At 40.0% G+C, this 21,983-nt stretch overlaps 1 protein-coding gene across 4 annotated transcripts in view; it reads left to right on the top strand.

Annotated features, from left to right (window-relative positions):
• Positions 1-942: 942 nt before the first annotated feature.
• klhl13 (kelch-like family member 13) overlaps positions 943-21,983 on the top strand; it is a 31,573-nt gene continuing 10,532 nt past the window's right edge. The window contains exons 1-4 of one of the 4 annotated variants that reach the window (XM_068715748.1): positions 5,543-5,868; positions 14,731-14,802; positions 19,115-19,256; positions 20,650-20,782. In XM_068715748.1, the coding sequence (XP_068571849.1) occupies positions 5,771-5,868; positions 14,731-14,802; positions 19,115-19,256; positions 20,650-20,782 (445 nt within the window). In that variant the 5' untranslated portion in view covers positions 5,543-5,770. Of the gene's footprint in view, positions 980-5,542; positions 5,869-14,730; positions 14,803-19,114; positions 19,257-20,649; positions 20,783-21,983 lie in introns of those variants that run through there. The other 3 variants (XM_068715747.1, XM_068715744.1, XM_068715745.1) reach the window with 3 other exon arrangements.

The raw sequence follows: 21,983 nt of genomic DNA, 5'->3' as shown, positions 1-21,983 counted from the left end.
CAAACATATTTAAATGTTCGCAACTAAACCCCAAAGTCAGTGTGTTTTGCATCATACGGTTGCTTATTGATTGGTAGGCTTTGGTGAATTAACATTTAACAATTCACCTTATATAAGAGTATTTGAAAAATATAGTGTTGACTCTCGATAAATCGTTTCTTCAACTGTTGATTATTAATTAATTAATAATAATAAAATGCTGTGATTTAATGAGTGCCAACAGTCTAAGGATCTTGAAACTTCAGTAGCATTAAACCGCATTCAAAGGAAAATATCAGGTATTATTAAATATATTGAATAAATAAATAAATGTGGTATGTTTCTCTGTCTCCTTTGATGAGGAAGCTTCTGAGTGTGGAGATAAGAAGGACGTGTGTATATGTGTGTGTTTGTGTGTATTTGTGTGTGGGACACACATAAATCAAATTCAAGTAGGGACTTTGTCAATACTTGAATGTTAGAGCAAGAGATAAAGACCTAAGCGTCAGCACATGTGATAATAGAAAAAGTAGAGTAAAGGGAGTTAGCAATGTATGTCGACTGTAATATAGCCTAACAACCACGTCCACTGCATCTGTGCAATTAATGTAGACAAGTGTTTTCATACGAGTAACAGAGAGCCTATTGTTTCCCTTGTAACTCATGCCGGGCGTTTTAAGGACACATCAGACCTCCAAAACCAACTTAATCGTATTTTTTCCAAGCAAAGCAAGCACAGACATTTGTTTCAGGGTACGACCGCTTCACAGAAAGACGACTCCTCTCTGGAAAAGACTTTATTTAGTAACGGAAGTTTTGAGCCAATGAGAAAAGATTGCCATACTCTTCCACCAATGGGAAGTGTGGATACTCCAGCTCTGCTAGTAAGCGACGATTTCATTGGATAAAAATAGGAAGGAGGCTCCAAGTGGTATAAGTGGATTTGAGGGGCTTGGGAAGGAAAACAAGGACGCTAGTCAACGATATCTCGTTGTTGAAGGTATGGAATCTGCTATTTAAAAGTTTACAGAGTGTATTTGAGATACATTTGTTCATTGAAATATCATATATATAGCAAGGGTGTATTGAGCTCAACAAATACCAGGTTGACAGGTAGTCACAGTCATGTGTTGGTGGTAAACCAACCAGCCTGACTAACTAATAACTAACCCAACTAACTCGTGTTAAGACCCCGGTCTTTTAGTCGTTAGTTGAGCTAACCTAGCTGTTAGCTCAACGATGTATACCAGCAACTAACTTAACAGTCATATAGCCGGTTGTCCTGCTTCTAATGTTATGTCAAGCTAGCCAGTGTTAAAGGGTTAGCTTGGCTAGTTAGCCACATAGCCTGTTCCCACTGGAGATGTAACCACTGTGTTGAGGCAACATGGCCAGAAAACTAGCAAAGCTTCGATCTGTCAGCGTCGCTTTCACATAACAATATAATTGTTAAAGTCTGGACTAAATAAAGACACTTTTAACGCCAGATCCTGGTAGTCTTAAAGCTTCTGCTAGCAAGCAAGTGGGTTACCTCGCCGTAGACTTAGTGACATGTATCTCACTTTAGCTTTTAAAGGACTCACGTTAACCTCTTCCACCTCGTGTCTGTCTGAGAGCCTTTTCAGAGGCAAACTGTCAACTCCTATCAGTTCTGTGTCACTAAAATCATTTCACTTTTAACATGTTTAAAACAACAGGAACCAGACTAGTAAGGGAACTTTATCTAAATTGACGTGTGGACCAGTTGTCATTCTTTTCAAACATCGATACATTGATGTACGCCCTTCATTTTGTACAGCATATTAGCTGCATTTCAAAATAAGAGGAAGGTGGTTCTGTCAAAAAACACACGACAGATATTTTTAGCTTCAATTAGCCTAGTTCTGTGTAAAGCAACAAGTTAGAAATATGATGCCACTGTCACATTACAGAAGGGGATGGGGCTCAAGGAAAGCCCATTGCACCTCGCCATCAAATTCTGTGGGACATGAATGCAAATATATTCACATTATTTTGAGTTAATCACCAAACTTCAAGAGGTAATGAGGCCACAGGTGGTGTGTGTGAAGCTGAAGTCTGTCACAGACACAAATGTTTGCTTTCAGGATAAACTTGAAAGTCAACTTTTTGATATTCACTGAGTCTGCTGCTATTATTAGTCTTATTTAGAAAAATGTGAAACTTTTAAAGTTGTGGTATGCATAACTATTTATTTTTCCTTCTCAGTTGTAGAAAATATAGATTTTGATGGATTTTTTTTTCCACCTTTTTTAAAACTGTGTAACTGTAAGGTAGTTTTATTTGTGATCTGTAGTAAAATAATACTTTTGTTTTCTGTGTATCTTTTGGAGATAAGGAGTGCTAGATTCCGAAAGCATACATGCATGACTAAGGAAAGGGTTTCTCGGTTACAACAATGAGATGCTGTCCAAAATTAGGTAATGCATTGTATGTAAAATAGTGTGCAGACTGTAACGTTAAAAAAAAGGAAGTTCGGTTAAACGTGCAGATACGAAACTGACTTGCTGAGTCAAAATGCATCCTCATGTAACAGCTTTATCTTGCTTTTCTTGGGTGAAATTGAATGTTGCTGTTTTTTAGATGAAATACTTAATTCAGATGTTAAAGTACCCTTTTTTTTTTTTTTTTTTTTTTAATGTTTTTGAGGTGTGGTTTTGGCGAGGGTATGGAGCACCCTGTACACAGAGGGGAGACGATGCCCATTGGACTAAATGACAGGTAATGTGCAATGTCTCATATTTCATTATTCCGCTGGCAACTGTAAATGTGTGTATTAGTGGACTTTAACTGTACACATTCTACTACCATTCTACTGCCAAAAAGTTGTTAACAGTAGCTGTAGTAGTAGCTGTTTTGCAACCAGGTAAAATTACTTGGCCTAAAAAAAAAAATCTACTTTTGACTCAGTATTGATGGTTAATCATTGGTGGTTCATCATAATAATTTGGAATTGTATACAGAACAACAGGTATCAGTCCTTAGTCCTGTCAGTCGGGGCTAGGTAATGGCTTCTCCCTGGAATTGGAGTTGTTAATCAGGTAATCCCTGATTAGATTGTAAGAAAGAAAATCACTGTGGCGCTCGTCAACAGGGTGGAGAGCCACCGCTAAGCATCTTACCAGAGTGTCACCCAATGTGTTTCTGCGACATTAGTTCACCTGTGGCAGTTCTTCCATGTCTGAATGGCCTGTGCATAATGTTGGCAAATTGTTATCACTATTTCATTGGTTTTCAACTGGGCACAGTGTTGGTGCTGGCAACATATTTGTCTTTTTACGAGCTGACAACATATGGGAGTTTAATTTACATAAGATAAACTGGTACGTCGTGCACTTTGTTCTCAACTTCCAACAGAATATCAGCAAATAATGCAAAGTTATGGAATAGCATAAACGTATCGAGATCAAGTATCGAGATCAAGTATCGAGATCAAGCCTGTGACTTCCATTGGGAGAGAAAATGACACATGGGGTGACACATTTGGGCAAGTTTCTCTTCAGTTGGCTTTTGAGGAATGTTAGTTTCACCGTGAGGAAGAGCCGTATGTGTTTTTATTTGTTGCATACCGTTTTACAGGTGGCACCAAATGGTTGCATACGAATGCGTTTTTTTAAATTAGACATGAAAATACTTGAGAAAGGCGCTTTCCTGATAGTTTGTGTTTCATCCAATCTGTCTCCTTCGCTCATCGACAGTGACTGGAGGTGGGTGAGACACTACACCAACTAGATGAGCAGTTATGGAGCATAAATAACAGATGGTAGAATTAAACGTTGCTAGTTTAAATGAATGAAAGCAGCTTTTTTTTTTTTTTTTTTTTTAAAGCAGCCATTCTCCAGTTCAGCTTTTTGCATTTTTCATTATTGGCAAGGAATCTCTGTCTAACATGGAAAAAGAGCCTGTTTACTTTGAACTTCTGTGGACTTGTGAATCCTAATAATTCTTGCTGTTTGTGGGTGCTATTACTTCTGTAGTAATATGACCCATACTGATGTTTTTTTGTCATTAGCCAATAAGAGGGCTTTTGCTTTGGGGTAGTTAAACTGGTAGTTCTTAGATACCGGTTGCCTGGGGCTTTTAGATAGTTAAAAGTGAATCTTTTAACTAACATGACCGTGTTAATGTTATTATTTATTATGGATTACATCAGATGTTGCTGTTTCTTAATCTCTTGCACAGTAATCCAACAAATCAAATTGATTTCCTAAAAGTGGGGCAGGACGATAGGCATGACAACTTGTGTTTTCTGTGAGATATGAATTTTCTCTCCTTATCTCAATGTTCGGTACAGCGCTGCAGCATCTCATCTGCTAAAAGCTGATTTTTCCACAAGGGGTTTTAAGTGGAGAGTTGATGGGGCATCCTGGTGGCCTTTAGGGGTTAAGGCTCCAGTATACTCGTATGAACTTTATCTTTTCCAGTATGACCAGACCATGAGCCGCCACATCCCCTGTTTGAGCCTGGCCATGGAGCTTTGTTGCATAATTTAGGAAAAGTTTCTCAGAGGGGTTGCTGTAAGTGCAAATCAGAAAGTCTGGTGTGAACTGTGTTGGTACACCTTTTTATTAACTTACACTGATTGCTCTCGGACTGACTATGACTGGCTCTACTCATGAACGCTCCAGAATAATACTCATTTATCCCACTGTCTGTTTTATTGTTTAGCTAAAAGCACAAAACGCAGCCGTGTCCAAAAGTGATATGTTGAAAAAGCCTACATCTTAAGATTTTTGAGCATGTTTTCAGAATTATCTGTTAATTCGCCTTTGTGGCTCTCCAAGTCTTGAAACTTGGAATACAACGGTGACATACGATGAAAAGATAATGCATAGTTACACTCTTTTGACTCATTTGACTGCTGTGTCCACTAGAACATGAATGCAGTGGAAAACCTCTTATAGTGATCACGTCTGTCCAAGTAAAATTATTATAACCATGTTATAACCAATTGTTTTTAAATTGTTAATGAAACGCTATTCACTGAATTGTATTGGCAGTTTCAAAGTACAGTACAGCTGTTTCAAACGTGACGTTAATTGTTTTAAGGGGGGCTTCAACCACAGGTGCATTCCTGTTCACATATCTTAAATAATCATTTTTAAAATGTTCTCCATGTATGAAAAGACCCCAAATGAACACTGTGAGGACTACTTGATTACTTAATACCCACACTTCAACGCATAAGGAATAACTTGAGTAGCATTGGATAGTTAGACTCCTATATGTGTCTTGTAGATTGTTATTGTATTTCACTGAATAAATTTACATTTTTGCACAAATCCCATGAAATCCACAAAATTACATTTTAAATCCTAGAGGTTTTTTTGTTTTTCCTTTCTCTCCTACTCCTTTATCTCTGCTCCATGTCTTTACATGGAGCAGAGATCTAGAACTGTAATCACAACTCCTTTAACAAGGTGGCACTGTTGCTCAGCTGCTGGGCTTTTCATAAACCATGAACGGGTGATGGGAAGGCTGGGCTTCTTCCCCCCCCCCCCCTCCCCTCCCTACCACAAGACAGCCGTGAATGCAGCAGGACAAGTAGTCGTGGTGGATGCAATCTATTGGCTTCTCGGTGCTGCTGCTAAAGTCACAACCCTGACTGTAGCCCGCACTGCCTCTACCAGTGTATTTCTGTAGCTGCTGCTGCTGCTCTCCCTCCTCCTTAAATGGTGTGGGCAGAGTGGGATGGAAGACTGCATTGGGAACCTTTTCATGGAAATGGTCTTTGCCGTTGGTCTTGCTGTAGCACCAGTCTGGTGACACCAACATGCCGTTGAAATGGAAAAGCGGTTCTCCCGTCAGCTGGAAATTCCCAGTACCCGTTCTTAAGACATCCAGGTCCTCACCCCTTTCACCTGCCTACATGTGAGTACGAGCTGAGCGGCATTCTCATTATACCAGTGTGGTATTGGGGAGATGTATGCGTTTCAGTTAATTTTTTTTTTAAATTGTATTTCTTTGTAAATCATTTATTTCGTTGCAGCCCTAATTAGGCAGAATGCGATCGAGCCTCGTAGTGTGTCAGGTTTGCCTTGCCCTGCATGCGTTTTGTGTTTCGCTGGCAGAGCGCTCTGCTCCCGGGCAGAGGGACTCATTTTTGCCAGCTATAGTCGGGACATGGAGAGCACCACATCCCCGACTCTTGCCCTCTCCCTGTGGCTCTGTTTATTTGGGAGCAGGGACTCGGCAGCTTGGGAGGAGCCTGCCTTTGTCAGGATGTCTGGCGTGCCCTGGTTTAGAAGCTATTGTCATCTGCTACTGTTCAGGAGGGGGGAGGGTAGAATGGAAGTGCCTCTCGCAGCCTCTCGCCATCCTCTCTCTTTACCCCCCCCCCCCTCCCCCATGTTTCCTGCGCTCTGCTGAAATGGACAAGTGTCTCGGTTGACTTTTGTTCCATGGCTCTGGCCTACAGAGTGAGAACCAAAATCTTGAAAACAACACTGTTTTTCACGGCATGCTAGGCTAGCCGATAGCCTTAAGGTAATTTTAAAGGCTTACTCGGGTGGGTTTTTGCAAAATTGGATTTATGCAGTCTCCAGTTATAATGCAGCTTTACTTATGAGCTTAAGAGCTTAATTTTGCTAGTTTTACAGAAATGTTTATTTTAAACGTATTACTGCATTCCCAGCAAGATAAATCTGTGCTCTATCCTCAGTGAAACGGGTCACATCTGCTACATGACTAGCTCTAAATGTACAAAATATGTACATTTACCATATAGTCCCCACTTAAGTCACTTTGTAAGCTCTTTACAAAATGTAATAATGAATGCTTTGCTATTGGCACTATTGACTCTGTAATTTTGGTTTTCATTTTGGTAGTTTAGCTGGAACACCCTGAGACAGACACACACACACACACACACACACACACACACACACACACACACACACACACACACACACACACACACAAATAAATTCACATCTAGGAAGCTGTCCAGTTCTACCACAGTCGTATCTGTTGGCCACTGAGCAGCTCCACTGGAGCAGTTGGTTGGGGGGGGGGGGGGGGGGTGTAAGGGCTTGCTCAAGGGCACCTTAGTGGTCGTAGCAGTCGAGGGGGATGCGTTGTTCTTTCACCTCCCCACCCAGATTTATTCAGACAGATCCAACAAGCAACCCAAAGTTCATAATGTAGTTTTCTCTGTAAATCTCCATCTTGTCCGTGAACATTTAAAATAATTTAGTGTGCAGATATGTTGCGCCATTGTTGGCGATTTGTTTTGAGTTTTTGGTGTGTAATAAAGCTCCTTCAAAATAAAGCAGCACAAGTTAACACTACAGAGGGACCATAGATACAATTTCTTTTTTCTTTTTTTTTTTTTTTTTTCTTTTTTTTTCTTGCTGGTTTGTACAGATTTGTCATAAAAGATGTTTTATTTATTCTGGAGCATTTAAATGATGATATCGTTGTATTTTTGCAAATTTATATTTGCTGTATAATTTAGAATTTCTGTATAAATAGTCATAGACCGGCTATGTCTGTGTGGTGTACTCAATTACATTACATCTCAGGATTTCTTATCTTGATAGATCATCTTTGTTTTGGCTTATTTCTAAACTCTACTTTAAAAAACAACAACTAAATCCTGCTGTGTCAATGCTTTAAAAGTGACTTAACTACTGTATGTCATCAGTATCCTCCTCCCGCTACAGCATTAATCAGGACCAAGTCAGAGACCGTATGCAGGATCTTAACACCAACATGTCTTTAAGACAACTCTACCAATGAAACGCAAGGGCGACAGTGCATTAAGTGTACTTAAGATGCTGCGGATGGCACTACAGTGTGTCTTCACAGGGGATTGTGCACACACACTAAGGCCTTGAGGCTCCACCTCACTCTGCCCTCCCAGACCACGTACTATTTTTGAAACGTGTACATTGTGAGCTGTGAGCTAATATTGGGGCCCCCAATTATAGGTTACTCTGTGGTCAGGGAGAAGTCCCTCTTTATAGGTCCTTTGAGTGGTGCAACTGTCCGCTTGGCTTTGGAGACATTTTTAACTTGGTGTGCTGCTGCTCGGGTAATCTTTGTATATGCAGCAGCAGAATGAGAGAGAGAGAGAGAGAGAGAGAGAGAGAGAGAGAGAGAGAGAGAGAGAGAGAGAGAGAGAGAGATTTTAAAATATCTGTCACCCATGATGTATAAATAATGAAGATTTGTTTTCACAATGCATGTATTTGAAACCGCCCTAATCTATATATAGAGCGGAGAACTGCTTGCGGTGCAGATTTTAATGCTAGCAAAGGAACGGTTTAAGGTTCACTGCCGGCACGGCCCATAGAATAGTCTTCTGCTCGGTAAACCGTCATTGGGTTTTATATTTTATTTCACATAAAGTCTATGAAATGAATGTCATCCCTCATCTTCCAGTGGTTCAGTACAAAGCGCTTAATATATGTGTGACTGCTGTCTATAGTAATCGCTTCTCGGAGGCGTCATGGTGAGCCGGCAACCTCAACTTAGGTTAGATTCCAGTCAGGGACCTTTAGCACCCCCCCCCCCCCCCCCCCCCCCCCCCCCCCCCTCCTTCCTCTCTCACTATGTTTTCTGTCAACAATCTCATCGAGGCAAAATGGGAATGAGAAAATCAATCCTTCAAAGGAAATCTAAAAATGAAATCACACCTTGCTCATTCTGACCTTCATGTTGTGCTTCAGCGCATTAGAGTCTAGAAGTGATTTATCTACTGCCGTCCTTTGGTTCTACTGATTTTTATATATATATATATATATATATATATATATATATATATATATATATATATATATATATATAATGTGTGTGTTTTGTTTGAAAGAAATACACACTTTAAGAAAATATAACATGCAGGCTGCTGCTAAAATGGCTTAAAACTTAAGTCAAAGCCATCAAGTTTTTAAGAAGTATTTCTAGTGTTAAGACTGTAATTAAAGCCAGTGTGACCAGATTAAATTCAATGCAGAATGCACCGCTATAAGTCAAATGAAAGCTTTTCTCTTTTAACAGATATTTGTGGACGTAGATGCTTCTCATGTCTCGTGTCGCCGTCAAATCCTTCTGCTGCCGAATCCTCTGCTGCTACTGTTATGAGCCCACTACTTCACATTCTATGAAACCTACTTTTATTACCAACTTGCATTCATTTGTTCAATCAATTAAACGATTCATCTATTCTAAAAAATAATAGATAAAAAATGTTAATTTCACAGCTGGCATCAAACTGAATAAGAGCTGAGACTTTTCATTTACTTTGACTTTGAACATCATCTGAAAAAAAAAGAAGACATTTTTATGTTTTAAAAATGCATAAATCAGTGGAACTGTACTCAAAGGTGTCACCAGATACTTCTTATGTGTTAATTGGACTCAGTCAGGCATGATATGCCAGCAGAGATGTTAAAACTACAATACTGTACGATTGTACTCTAAAGTGCAAGTACAGATGGATCACACATTTACACATTAAAGGGACTGTTCAGATGTTTTTAAATGGGGCCGCAGCCACTAGAATCCATTGGAGAAAAAACCCCCAATGTGACAATAGATGGATACGGTTCGTCCTCTTCAGTTCCCTGTCAGAAATGGTTCTCTCACAGTAAGGTAGAGCAGAGAAAAAAGCCCTTCTTTTAGTCAAAATCCGTGCTGATGTCCCCGTCCACAGCAGCCCATTGCTTTGTTTCCGCGCTGTAACTCCCGTCTGCTTCTCCAAACTGGGGGCACGCAGACCGCCATCTACTGTAGGTCATACACAATGGAGAAGTACCTCATATTACCCTCGCTTGTGTCTTATTCCTAACATGTGTTAGCTTCTCCATTTTGCCATCATTGAGTCCATCCTCTGCTCCTCCATCACCGTCTGGTACGCTGCAGCCACAGCCAAGGACAAGGGCAGACTGCAGCGCATCATTCGCTCTGCTGAGAGGCTGATCGGCTGCAATCTGCCGTCCCTCCAGGACTTGTTCGCTTCAAGGACCCTGAAGCGAGCAAGAAAGATTGTAGCTGACTCCTCTCACCCTGGACATAAACTGTTTGTGTCCCTACCATCTGGCAGGAGGCTGAGGTCCATCAGGACCAAGACCTCACGCCACATGTACAGTTTCTTCCCATCGTCAGTCGGGCTCATAAACAAAGCCCGGGACCCCCACTGACTCTGTCATCCCCAGGACAATTTTCTTCCAGACACTCCCCTGCTCATCCCTATGTTTCTTTATTTAAACACACTCGACACTTTTAACATTTCACTTACATTTCACTTGTTTACAGTCCTGTTATCCGTTTGTTATTCTTTTATATTCTATTGTAAATTTGAATATGTTCTATTTCTTGCACTGTCTTGATTGTTTGATGTTATGCACCTTCCGCCATGACTAATTCCTTGTAGGTGCAAACTTTGTAATAAATGATTCTGATTCTGATTGATGGAAGGCAGAGAATCAGCCGGTGTGCCACATCAGCTAAAAAGTAGTTCCACTAAATCAACCTGCGCTTAAATAAGACGAGTGACTGATTAACATGGTCTCTAAATGCCAGGCTGAAGATGGACACTGATCACAGTGATGTGAAACGATATATGATCAATTTCATTAAACCTGAGTGCAACATCTGCCATTGTTTTTAAATGAGTGTCATAGTTTTTAATATTCATACGTGTCCATTATCAACTTTAGAGCATCGTGGTGGAGTTTTTTAATGTACCTGCCTTCTGGAATGAACACAGTTCTTGCTGACCGGTGGCCGCATTTTGTACAAAATGCAATAGATCCACACGGGGAGCATTTATTTTCATTGAAAGGCCCAAAGGGAGGCCCGGGCAGTCTGGCTGGCAGAGCATCAACCGAGTTCAGTCAGGCGAGACGATGGCAATGGCGAGCCGAGAGGAGGACCCATACGGAGAAGACTAGTTAGTTTGGTAGCTTGCAGTGAGGTGGAGGGGCCGAGACCCAGCTGTGCTACTGGCCACCATCCTGTGAATTCCGAGGTTGTAATTGGCCACACGTAACGGAAGGTGTACCACACCAGGACAGTCGGGGGGGGGGGAATTAAAAATATGCAAAAAGTTAAATATTGCTGACCTATATGATCATGGAAGGATCTGCAATTAATCGTACATCCCTGCTTGGATAGTTACAGTGAGATTAAGCCCCTTTTTGTATGCAAAGTTATTCCTTTCTACTTAGTTGAGTAAGTACAAATTTTGCTGACACGTCCAATTCCCTTTTGCTCTGACACATCTCTGGCCTTTTTGTTTAGTCTCTGGACTCAGTCCTTGAGTTCATGTCTGCAGTGACGACACAGTTCAGTGTATTCTGTAGCTATTTCTTAAAATAAAAAGTGATGCAAGCTTTCAACACAAATTAGTATGCTGGCTGTTTTTTGTCCTTTTTTGGTTTACACACACTCAGCTGGGTGGTGTTCCTTCATACAGCATCTTTCAGTTTGATTCGGTACATGTCGACATATTGTCCACTCCACCCACACGTAAACACGTTATGAAGCTGGTTTTGGTTTAACTGCTCGTGGTGCGGTTTAAAACTGTTTTTGAAATTTAAATTTTAAGGCACTCATCAATTCCCCAGTCCTTTTTTTTTTTTTTTTTTTTTTTTTTTTTTTATGCAAAGGCTGTGGCCTTTAAAGCGCTCTTTGATTATAAAGTGTAATTACAGACTCATTAAAACTGACAAATTGCTCAGATTATAAGCATGATTGGAGCAATTATCTGGAGATCGTGGATGGTTTGTTACTTTGGAAATAGCCGTGGACCTAATGCTCAATATAACGCGTAAATCCCTAAACATCAAATTCACATAGTCGGCATATAGTTTGTGGCACCCTGGGGGGTTATTTTCACGTGTTTTGTTTATCATATCTCAGATTTTCCGCTCTCATGAACACTGGAACTCTTTCTTTTTCTCTAATCCAATCGCTTCCACATTTACTCCCATTTTCAATCCATGCTAATCTATTTTTAAATCAGAATTCCATGTGTGATTTCCAGCAATTAAGAGTCCGTGAATAGTACATTGCAACCATCTATTCAGCTGGTTAAGCTAGAGTATTAATTAGGGAAGTGCCAATTTGACCATAATAGGGGGGCAGAGCAAACATTTGTCAGACGCATGGAACACACACGTGTGAATAGTCTGATAAGTGATCGCAGATCAAGGCTTGTTTTAGTTTTTAAATGGCTGTATTTATTAAGACGATGAACATGTTCATATTGCGATCCATCCACCAGACATGTCCAGTTTTAGATGCACCAAAGTCTGTTTTGATGTAGCAGAAGACGTTTTGAGAGAAGAATTTTAAGACAGCGTAACTACCACCTTTTCTTCTCGATGTGTGGTGACGGGGAAAGGGAAACGAGCTGCACCCAATCCTGTGAAATGTTGAGAGAATTTCACACTTTTTTTTTTTTTTTTTTCCCCCTCTCAGTTGTTAATTTTTCAGTTGTGTTGAAGGAAGGGGGGGGGGGTTGCTGCTGCAGGAAGGGTGGAGAGGAAGCTGCTGAATTTTCGCGTGTTTGTATACTAGAAGACAAGCTATCGGATAGTCTCATGTTGTACCTTGATAGGTTTGTAATTTGATGTCAGTGTTCAGTCTCCTCAGGTGAGCACAAATAATTTAGGAAATTACATCCACGCGCAACCTCTGCAGTATTAGAAATCCAAGTGACACTGCACTGCACATTTGCAAATAGGGGTTCAGCTTGAGCCACAGCAGTGTTTTCTGCCGCAGCATCGTTGATGTATTGTGTTGCATGATATTAGAAGGTGTTGCTAAAATGTCCTGTTTTTATGACTATAAGTCAATTCAACGCCATGTTTTATTGGCAATTGTAATGAACTGCACGGAGTAGAAGCTGTTCAACATGCAGTGTTTATTGCATCGCTGTGCTCGGTGATTGAGAAGACCCTTCAGTTTAGGTGTCTGCCATTGCTCAGTTTGCTTTGGATTCGGCTGCTGCAGTGCATGTTGTGAGGACAGCAGCCAGACTGTAGGAGTCTTGTGGGTGGTAGAGGTATCCTCTTTGTTTTCTACTGTGTCTGTTTCTGCTCTCAGGCTCTTCCTGTGTTCCTGTTTAAAACAATAGGTCACATAAGTCCATAGTAGCTGTGAGCAACTAAAACTTTTTAAAATGTCCGTGTGACGCAGTTTATACAGAAATTAGTCCAAGAATAATGGGCTGCATATCAATTTTGCATTAGCAGTACATGCATTTAATTTAGGATTTCTGTCTTTCTTTTGGGGGGGGTTTCTTCCTGTCTCCTGAGTAAACAATCCTTTTGAAGCCCAGGACCTGACACAATAAGCACTTACACCATTAAATTCGACTATGCAAGTTCTTTGCTCCAGAAACATTTTGAAACGTGACATTGGTCTTTCAGATGTTATGAACCTGAAACCGATTAATGAAGTTTATATCAATTCACGTCTAAGCATGATGAGGCTGCAAAGCTATACTCATTAATCCTTTAAGACCCTTCCGCTGTCATCGGAGGGAAAAAGCCACGTTGACTTTAGCTTCAGCTGAACTGTCACTGGTGGAAGGATGTTTTTTAAGCTTTGCACTGGCATATCAGACCTGCATAGGCTGCTACCCTTGTTTCTCCATTACTCCTTCTCAATACAACCTCCAGCCCTCTCTTCTTTTCCTGCTCAAGTGAAAATAAAACACATTTTCCACTCATGTTGTGTGTCACTGACCTGAATATCGGATCCACAGCATGGCATTCCTGTTATTTCTCCTTTCCGATGTAGTTAACAATGTATATTCTGGTTTTTGTTGCGGGAAGAAAAAAAACCAAAATATAGGAGGCTGTAAGAGCAAATTGGTCTATAGTGTAAACATGAGAAATGGCTGCACTGAACTAATAACAGGTCTGTACCATAACCATAAATACCAATTGATGATTCCTCATTAACTTAATTGGTACAATGAATCTGCCATCCTCTAATCTGATGAATAAGATCGAGTGTTGTTTTTATTAAACCCAACGATACCTTGGTTTTATCTCCATCGTCTATCATTTTAATTACCTCTAATGTAAAGCTTCTGACATAACGGTATACTCTCTAAGAGATCAGCAGTGTGTATCACAATGCATTGCTTGATGGGGGGTTTTATAATCAATGAGTCCTCATTCTGTTAAAAGTAAACAACGTGTTGTGATATGCTGCTGTGAAACCACATGACACTCCAAACTCTTGTGTATGAACTCATCATTCAGTATAGGACTCATCTTTGTGAATCATCATCTTACTTTATTATGTTTGAACAAAACAGTTTTTCCTCAATGTATCCGAAGGTTTATCTTTATATTTTTTTGTAACTTTTACTTCTCATACTTTGTATTTTATACACACAAAGCAAACCTAACATAAGCCCACAGTTGGCTTTGGTAATAGGTGTTTGACAGGCTAAGAGATGGTGAAATATCCTCTGATGTTTAATAAATGATTATTTTTTATTTTTTTGCATTGGTCAGTGCTGAGCTGCAGTAACGCTTTAGGCATGATTGTCTTCAAACGGGCCACGGCAGCAGCTACAGATTCACAGGTTGTCTGATGTCTTTAAGGTAGAGCAGAGAAGTATTCACAACACCAAGCGTGTCCAGACGATAAATACTAGGTGCTGCCTTTTTATATAGTGTGCAGACTCTTCTTTTTTTTTTTTTAGGAAGAGCAGAACTTTGATACGGGATGCTGTAGCTGTTGTCTTCTTTGTTTTCGTTCCGGCAGCCACCATCACTCCTTTGTGGTTTGGACAGCCCACTCTCTCCTCGCTGCCTGTCCGACTTACCACCTGACGGGGTAAATGTGCCAGTACATTGCCTGTGTGTCCGTGTGATTGTGACCACTGTTCAAGTTCTTCAGCGTTTCGTGGTGGTGTTCACAAATTCCCTAGTAGACGTGGTCCATGATCATCTCCCTTTTTATTAAATGTACCTTTTTATTCCTGAATCTTTCCTCTCATCTTCATTTTAGAAATGTCAATTTGAACCATCAAGATTTGTCTTACAATAGACCTTAAGCATGTGTGACCACGATCCTAGTTGTTTGTTTCTACCGCTAGTAGATGTGCTTATTTTGTTGTTCCTCAGTTCTCGTACAGCATGTGGAAAGAATGACAAGTAGACCTTCTCTTCATGTTTCTCCATCATGTACCCCAAATGTCTTTGGCCTAATCTTTAAAGTCTTGGGAAAATAAAAAGAGAGACTGCAGTTGACTGTTAGCCGGCCGAAGTCTTTCGTGGTGTGTTCAAGTTTAAAGATGTGAGGCGACACAAAACGTTTGATCAGTCACCCTTTGTCGGCTCAGAGTATCGGAGCCCTAAAGTGAGGTTTCTTTGATAAGAAAAGAGAAGGAAAGTTGCCGTGTAACTTTTTCCTCTTGATTACTTTTCTAACCAGATTATGCCGCCGAAGCACACAGTGTAGCAGTTAACAGATGCTTTTCACCTCCAAGGGACCTCAGACAATTGTGACTCGTAACTGCAAATAACTCTCCTTATTCTGCCTTATTACTATGCATCTTTTTTCGTTTTAATGTTTTTCATACTGCAGAGCATAGAGAACTTCATACTCCTCCAGTAAAGTTAATCAATCATTGTGCAATAGTTCCTATTAATACGATCATTAAAAGCAGGACCGTTTCATATTAATGTGCACATTGTAAACATTACGGAGCGTTCCCATTCTGTGTTCTTACAGGTCAGCGTTTAGAAAATAATCTTTAACCTGGCTTATTGATTCAGCCGTTAGTAGAAACTTTGTCTGTCTGTCTAGATGGGTCTGGATCTAATGACTATATTTAACATCAAATCCCCTCAATCCCTTTCTAAGTTGTATTCAAAGAAAACAGATCCTGCACTCTCTCACTCTGTATCATATTTATTATTAGAATTTTCTGTCGCAATGTTGGATTTAATAACACATTACTGACATAGTTTCTAATCAGATGTGCCGATAAAAGAAGAGACGGGCAGAGCAGCCTTTATGTAAGAGATGCACAGACCATTATAATAGCACGATTATTGTTAATAATAGTCGTGCATTGAATGGTTCAGTGTTATGTGCATCTGTTCCATAAAGACTGCTCTGCCTTCCTATTATAGATTTACATAATTATGATTATATGTGATTACTCGTGACATAGAATTGCATTGAAAGGTGAGAATGAGTACATTTTGCATATAAGATAAGCCTAAATATGTTGCATTAACGAAATTCATTTCAAACATTGTTCCAGCATCTAAAAGCTATATTTTATTTAGATCTGCTGTATAACGTCCCCTTAAAGCACAAAGGACGTTTCCTTACAAATGATAAAAACCGCTCTGCAAACCACAGAACAATCAGGTGTCACACACACACACACACACACACACACACACACACACACACACACACACACACACACACACACACACACACACAGGGAGGACTTTACAGTTGTTTCATTATATAAATAGTCCAGTCAAAAACCATTAGTCTTCTACATCTGACAAGCACTGCCTGCTCACGATTCTGTTTGAAGACGCAAATTTTACTGTTATGCTGAGCCAGAGACATTGTGAAAGAATATTTTATCTAAAACGAGGCCAATCCACATCTGAAAATGAGCGGCTTTTTAAGTCTCACGTGCCACATCAGGCGACTATTCTGTCATCTCTCTATATTGTGTGGAGAATAGTTGTAATATTTTAAACTCGGTTATTCTTCAGTGTGTGAACTGTAGATGTTAGTGGGCCATTGTGGTGTGTAGCTCCCCTCTCAGTGCAACAACTCTTACTAAAAACAGTTGACACAAACTACCCGTACAATAATCAGTCACAAGTCCTCAAGCTCTATTTCCTTTTGGTGTTATATTAACTTCTTTATCTTTAAAAATACCAACCTTCCTCAACTCAACTGGTCTTTCATTTCTTGAGGTGCTTTAAAAGGGTTGTTTTATTGAGTTTTTATTGTCTGGCAAATAACATTCTTTCGAATTGTCCGTCCGTAACGATCTCGTGGACGCCATGTCTCGGTAAAGCCTGGAGGGAATTTCTTCAAACTTGGCACAGACGTCCACTTGGACTCGAGTAAGAACTGATTACAATTGTGGAGGTCAAAATGTGCTAATTATGACAAATTCATACAAATATCTAATAGGTTGAATGATTTAAGTGAAGACCTTTTTGGATGGACATGGATGTGATTGCAGAGCAGTAATTCTACTTTTGTTTTTATCGAGGCTGCAGTCTCACTTTTGAAATAAGCTACACATGAGCTTGGCATCAAAGTAAAAGCAGTGCAATTAACATTGTTTGCCGATGATCTAACCTTAAGAGACCGTTATGCTGTTTGATAGCAGATGACTGATTGTGTTGATTCACAGAGTGTTGTGATATATTTTTTTTTACCCAAATGAGCTTCATTCTCTAATGTCAGTTTTGTCAGCGCAAAATGTACCCGTATCCCGAGAGTGTTCCCCTTGGGGCTCTGAGTCACACTTGCTTTCCACGTTCACGCTCTCTGTGGAGCAGTTAAGGACTTTATGTTACATTTTAGTCAGACTGCCCTAGAGCACAGGAATATCACAAGAATTGGACTATTCAAATATGAAACGCTAATATACCACGTTCTCACAGAGCAGGATCTTTTTCCCTTTAGTAGAGGGCTGTTTAAGACTCGTACTTCTATTATACTGTAGAATATATTACACATTTAGAGACCAAACTTTGATTAACTTCTATCATCATTAGCAGCGTTTTGTCTCATAACTGGTTGTTTTTTCCTCGGTGCTGAAAACTGAGAAATAATGTTTTGTCGTTCTGTATTTTAGTCACAGCTTTTCTGAAAACTAATGATCTTTTCAACGCTGTGCAGCCCATTTTAAAAAATAGTTAAATTTCACTTCATGTCCTCGTTTCACTCGGAGAGATGATGCATCACATGGCTGTGTGGTTTATCGAAAGGAGCCGGAATCAAAACACTTTAATAAGCCTCCACAATAATGGTAGTTTTATCAAAAATGTCTGCTTTAATATTGTTCGATTTTATGTCAATATGTCGATTACATTCATGAGATCCATCTTATGTGAAAGTAGACGTTTTTGGCCCGAGGATGAGCATCAAGGAGCAGAAATGTGTTCAATGCATTTTTTGGGAAATTGCTTTTTCGAGCATGAAATTCACTGTGTACACGTGGTAAAGGGCTGCATTTAAATACCTCTGAGTCATATCTCCAACACGTGTGTATTGCTTATAGCTAAACCATATATACTAAGGAATTCAGTTGGATCATAGCGGCTCTAAATACAACATTACACTCAGGATTTCACAACACATATTGTTTTAGATACAGTTAGAAGTTAAAGTTAAGTGTGTTTGTACTTCATCGGCTTAGACGTTGTTTGCATTCACATACATATATTGGCACAACGCATCTGCTGACATAAACCAGTTTCTGTAGTTTGTTCCGAGGGTATTTCACATTTTACAACCTACACATCATGTGATCATATAATATTGATAATAATAATACATTATTTATTATTTGTATAGTGCTTAAAAGGTACTCAAAGGCACTTTACATGGTTAAAAATAGAAACAATAAAAGCAATTACAATATGAACAAGAGAGATGACATAACAGTAAGGAACGACAGAGAAAAATGTGTTGTGGCTGTTATCTAATCCATTCTGAGCTCTCTGTTCCAAGATGTTACAGATAATAGGTGCTATGTACATTATTTTCAACTAGGAAGAACACTTATTGTCATGAAATCTGGAAGCAGCTAGTCATATTGAAGACCAGTGAGTGGCCTTAGTAGAGCCGGAGTTCAGTTCCTTGTCCAAAGGCATTGTGGGAAGGACGGGTCATGCCTTCTTCACTGTCCCTGCCACCATCTTTCTTGCTCCTCCAGGCCTGCAAATCAACCGCAACTTTTTAGGTGACAGTTTATCTAACAATTAGGCTACTACCCCCCCCCCCCCCCCCCCCCCCCCCAATATGTCCTTAAGTAGTGTCACTTTGAAAACTTCTCTGTCCTACTTTCCAGAAGCTAAAATTAGATGGAAACACGTGTTTTTGGCAACACTTTTTTTGAAGTGAAATCTTTTCCCCCTTTTCCCAATAGATCCCTCGTGGAGGACGACGACGCTCACATGAAAGTGGCTCTGGGCTATGGTGATATGGGCATCTCTGCTCACCTTCAGGCATCAAAGACTGGAAACACACGCTTCTTCACAAGCAACACACACAGCTCAGTGGTCCTTCAGGTAAGAGTGTAGACACGGAGCGACAATGTCTCATGAAGAATGTTAAGTCAAATATCATCACTGTCTGATTATAACGCTTCCATTTATCCTTATTGTGCCTTTGATATCCTGTGAGCAATGTAGGCTACATAGCTCATTTCATGACATTGTGCCAGTTGCAGGCTGGTGAGGCAGTGATTTTGATTTCTTACCATCACTTTTGAGATAAATCTCTATCCAAGTTGCCTACTACAAGACTACAAACTGGTTATTAGCTAAATTAAAACTATGTTTATGCGTTTAAGTTACAACAACTCCCATGTAGCTGAACAATCTAATTAAAATTACACTATTGAGGAGAAGCAGAAAGTAAAACGGCTGTTAATTGATTAAAATAGTGCATTCTGTAATATACATAACATAGATGCATGACGAAAAAAAATCAGCACCATAAGTTATTCAGGAAAAGGTTCTTTAAACGATGTTACGGATGAAGAAGTTATTTAATCTTACAAAGCAAGATAGCGTGCTTAGCCAACGTTTAAGTTTAAGATCCATCTAAAGTTATTGTAGTCGACGCTGCTGCCACAGCAATGGCTGCCCTTTCGTCACCAGCTCTCATTGAAAATGAATGGGTGTTGGCTGCTTTTGCTGCACATTAATCTCTTTGGTGTCAGAGCACAGTATGGGAAGGATGATGATTTTTCTTTGGCCACAGTTCGTTAGCACACTCAGTTAGCTGGTGCATTTGGAAGCAACTTGCCCATTGTGTATTATAGGAGTTTGAGTTGTGTGTTAATAGCATGTATTGTATGTTTTCTTACTACTTGCTATTAGTGCTACCATTTATGACTGACTCATAGGCCATGGCAAATAACTGGGCGGTTTAACTTAACCACTTTTCCCCAAAGCATAAGATGCGGTAGTGAATGCAATCAGGTGTGCAGAAAAGTGCGTATGCTTGAGAAAAGAAAAACCTCCGACCGCATGTGCAGACAGCCTCAGGTACGCAGCAGCCAAGCGATTAAACAGTGGATGCAAAGTATGACTCTCTAAAGACTACGCCGTATAAATTTACAGTGCAGCCATTCACGCCTCTAATAACCTCTCTGATTTAAGGATAAGGACGGGATTATTATTTGTTTTGCAACTAGTTCCCTGAAGAGACAAAGTAGTGAATTAATCTGTGTAGCCAAAGTCTGATATACTGCAGGTAATGAATGCCTCCATGCTGTACGTGTCCCCACTATGTTGTATGGCTACAAAGGGATAATATACAGGAGCTCCAAACGTATAATTCATAAGTGCTTTTTCTGGTCCATGAGCTCTTATCTGACCGGCCGTCGTCCACTACTCTGGTCCCAGCACCACTCGTCACCCGCATGCATCCCTAACCTTTCTCCTCTCCTCTCAGGGATTTGACCAGCTGAGGATAGAGGGTTTACTCTGTGACGTCACGCTGGTGGCTGGGGACGGCGATGAAGCTTTCCCCGTACACCGCGCCATGATGGCCTCCTCGTCCGACTATTTCAAAGCCATGTTCACAGGTGGGTCCGCAAAGCCTCACGCTGACCAGGACATCTGCTCTACCGGGGGGGTTAGCTAATTGACTGGTACCACTTACGTTGATTTGTGTGGCTTGTGCTCTTTGTCGCCACGAAGCATGCTTTTGATTGCTTTTTATCGTATGTATATATTCTTCGCTCCTGCACTTTATTCTCCAGTAAAGCATTTATTATTCATGAACATTTCCATGCTTTAACACAGTCGCAGTCCTGTCGAATTGACCTTGTGCACACATCCCTCCAGGATATTGTGTGTGTGTGTGTGTGTGTGTGTGTGTGTGTGTGTGTGTGTGTTCACACAACAGTTTCCATGTTATACAACCAACCTGCTTATTGTTATGCATTCATGTTCATGGTCGTTTGTACTTATAATGCCTGCAAATGGGACGTATTGGCCTGTCTCATCGCCCAGGCACACTGGATGCAGAAGTAGAAGAACCTTGAATACATTTAAATACGTACCGTAAAGTGCATGAAGGGTATTTTTAGGAATAGCAGATAAACTGTTATAAAAAAAAATGTGGTGGAAAAGTATTTATACTGAAAAACACAATGTGCCAGGTTTCGGAATGCTTTTTGTTGTTAAAACCAAGGAAACCTTGCAATACAGATGTTTGTTAGAAAAAGTGACCTTACTGCTTTGATTGCACTTTGTATTAACCTGTAAATTTAAAAATAAGGTGTATATTTTTCATAACTCAATCTTTATTAGTAATTTATCACCCTTGTCAATTGCATTACATTGTTTATAATGAGCTTAGAAAGGGGATTGGGAAAGGGAACAGTTTCTTTGGATCTCATATTGTGACAGTAGTGGAAGTAAATTTGTTGATTTGGCATTTAAAGTATATAATACAGATGAAGACTGTTCTGCAATGAGAACTAAAAAGAAGCTGGTTAAAGCAGGAGCAAGGGGAAACTGTACTTAGAGCGAGCGATAGCTCATTAGTGTGAGCACAGATGCTGAGCAATGGGATTCTTCCTAAGACCTTCAATCCTTTCTCTGAACGTAAGTCCTTGGACACTGAAAACATTTCATTGCCATTTACACTCAATGGCATATGCATCCAAATTATATGATGCATTTTTAATTAATTAAATTTGTTATATGTTTTTGAAGGATGAAGCTTATATGGATGAAGCTTATATAACAAGCTTTATTCTTAAAGTTTAAAAAAAAAAA

The sequence above is a fragment of the Cebidichthys violaceus genome, unplaced genomic scaffold (genome assembly GCF_023349555.1).
Source record: "Cebidichthys violaceus isolate CVI_PGR_0920_01 unplaced genomic scaffold, fCebVio1.0.p SCAF_20, whole genome shotgun sequence".
Lineage (NCBI taxonomy): Eukaryota > Metazoa > Chordata > Actinopteri > Perciformes > Stichaeidae > Cebidichthys > Cebidichthys violaceus.
The sequence above is the reverse complement of the archived record's forward strand: the minus strand, read 5'-3'. Positions and strand labels throughout refer to the sequence as shown.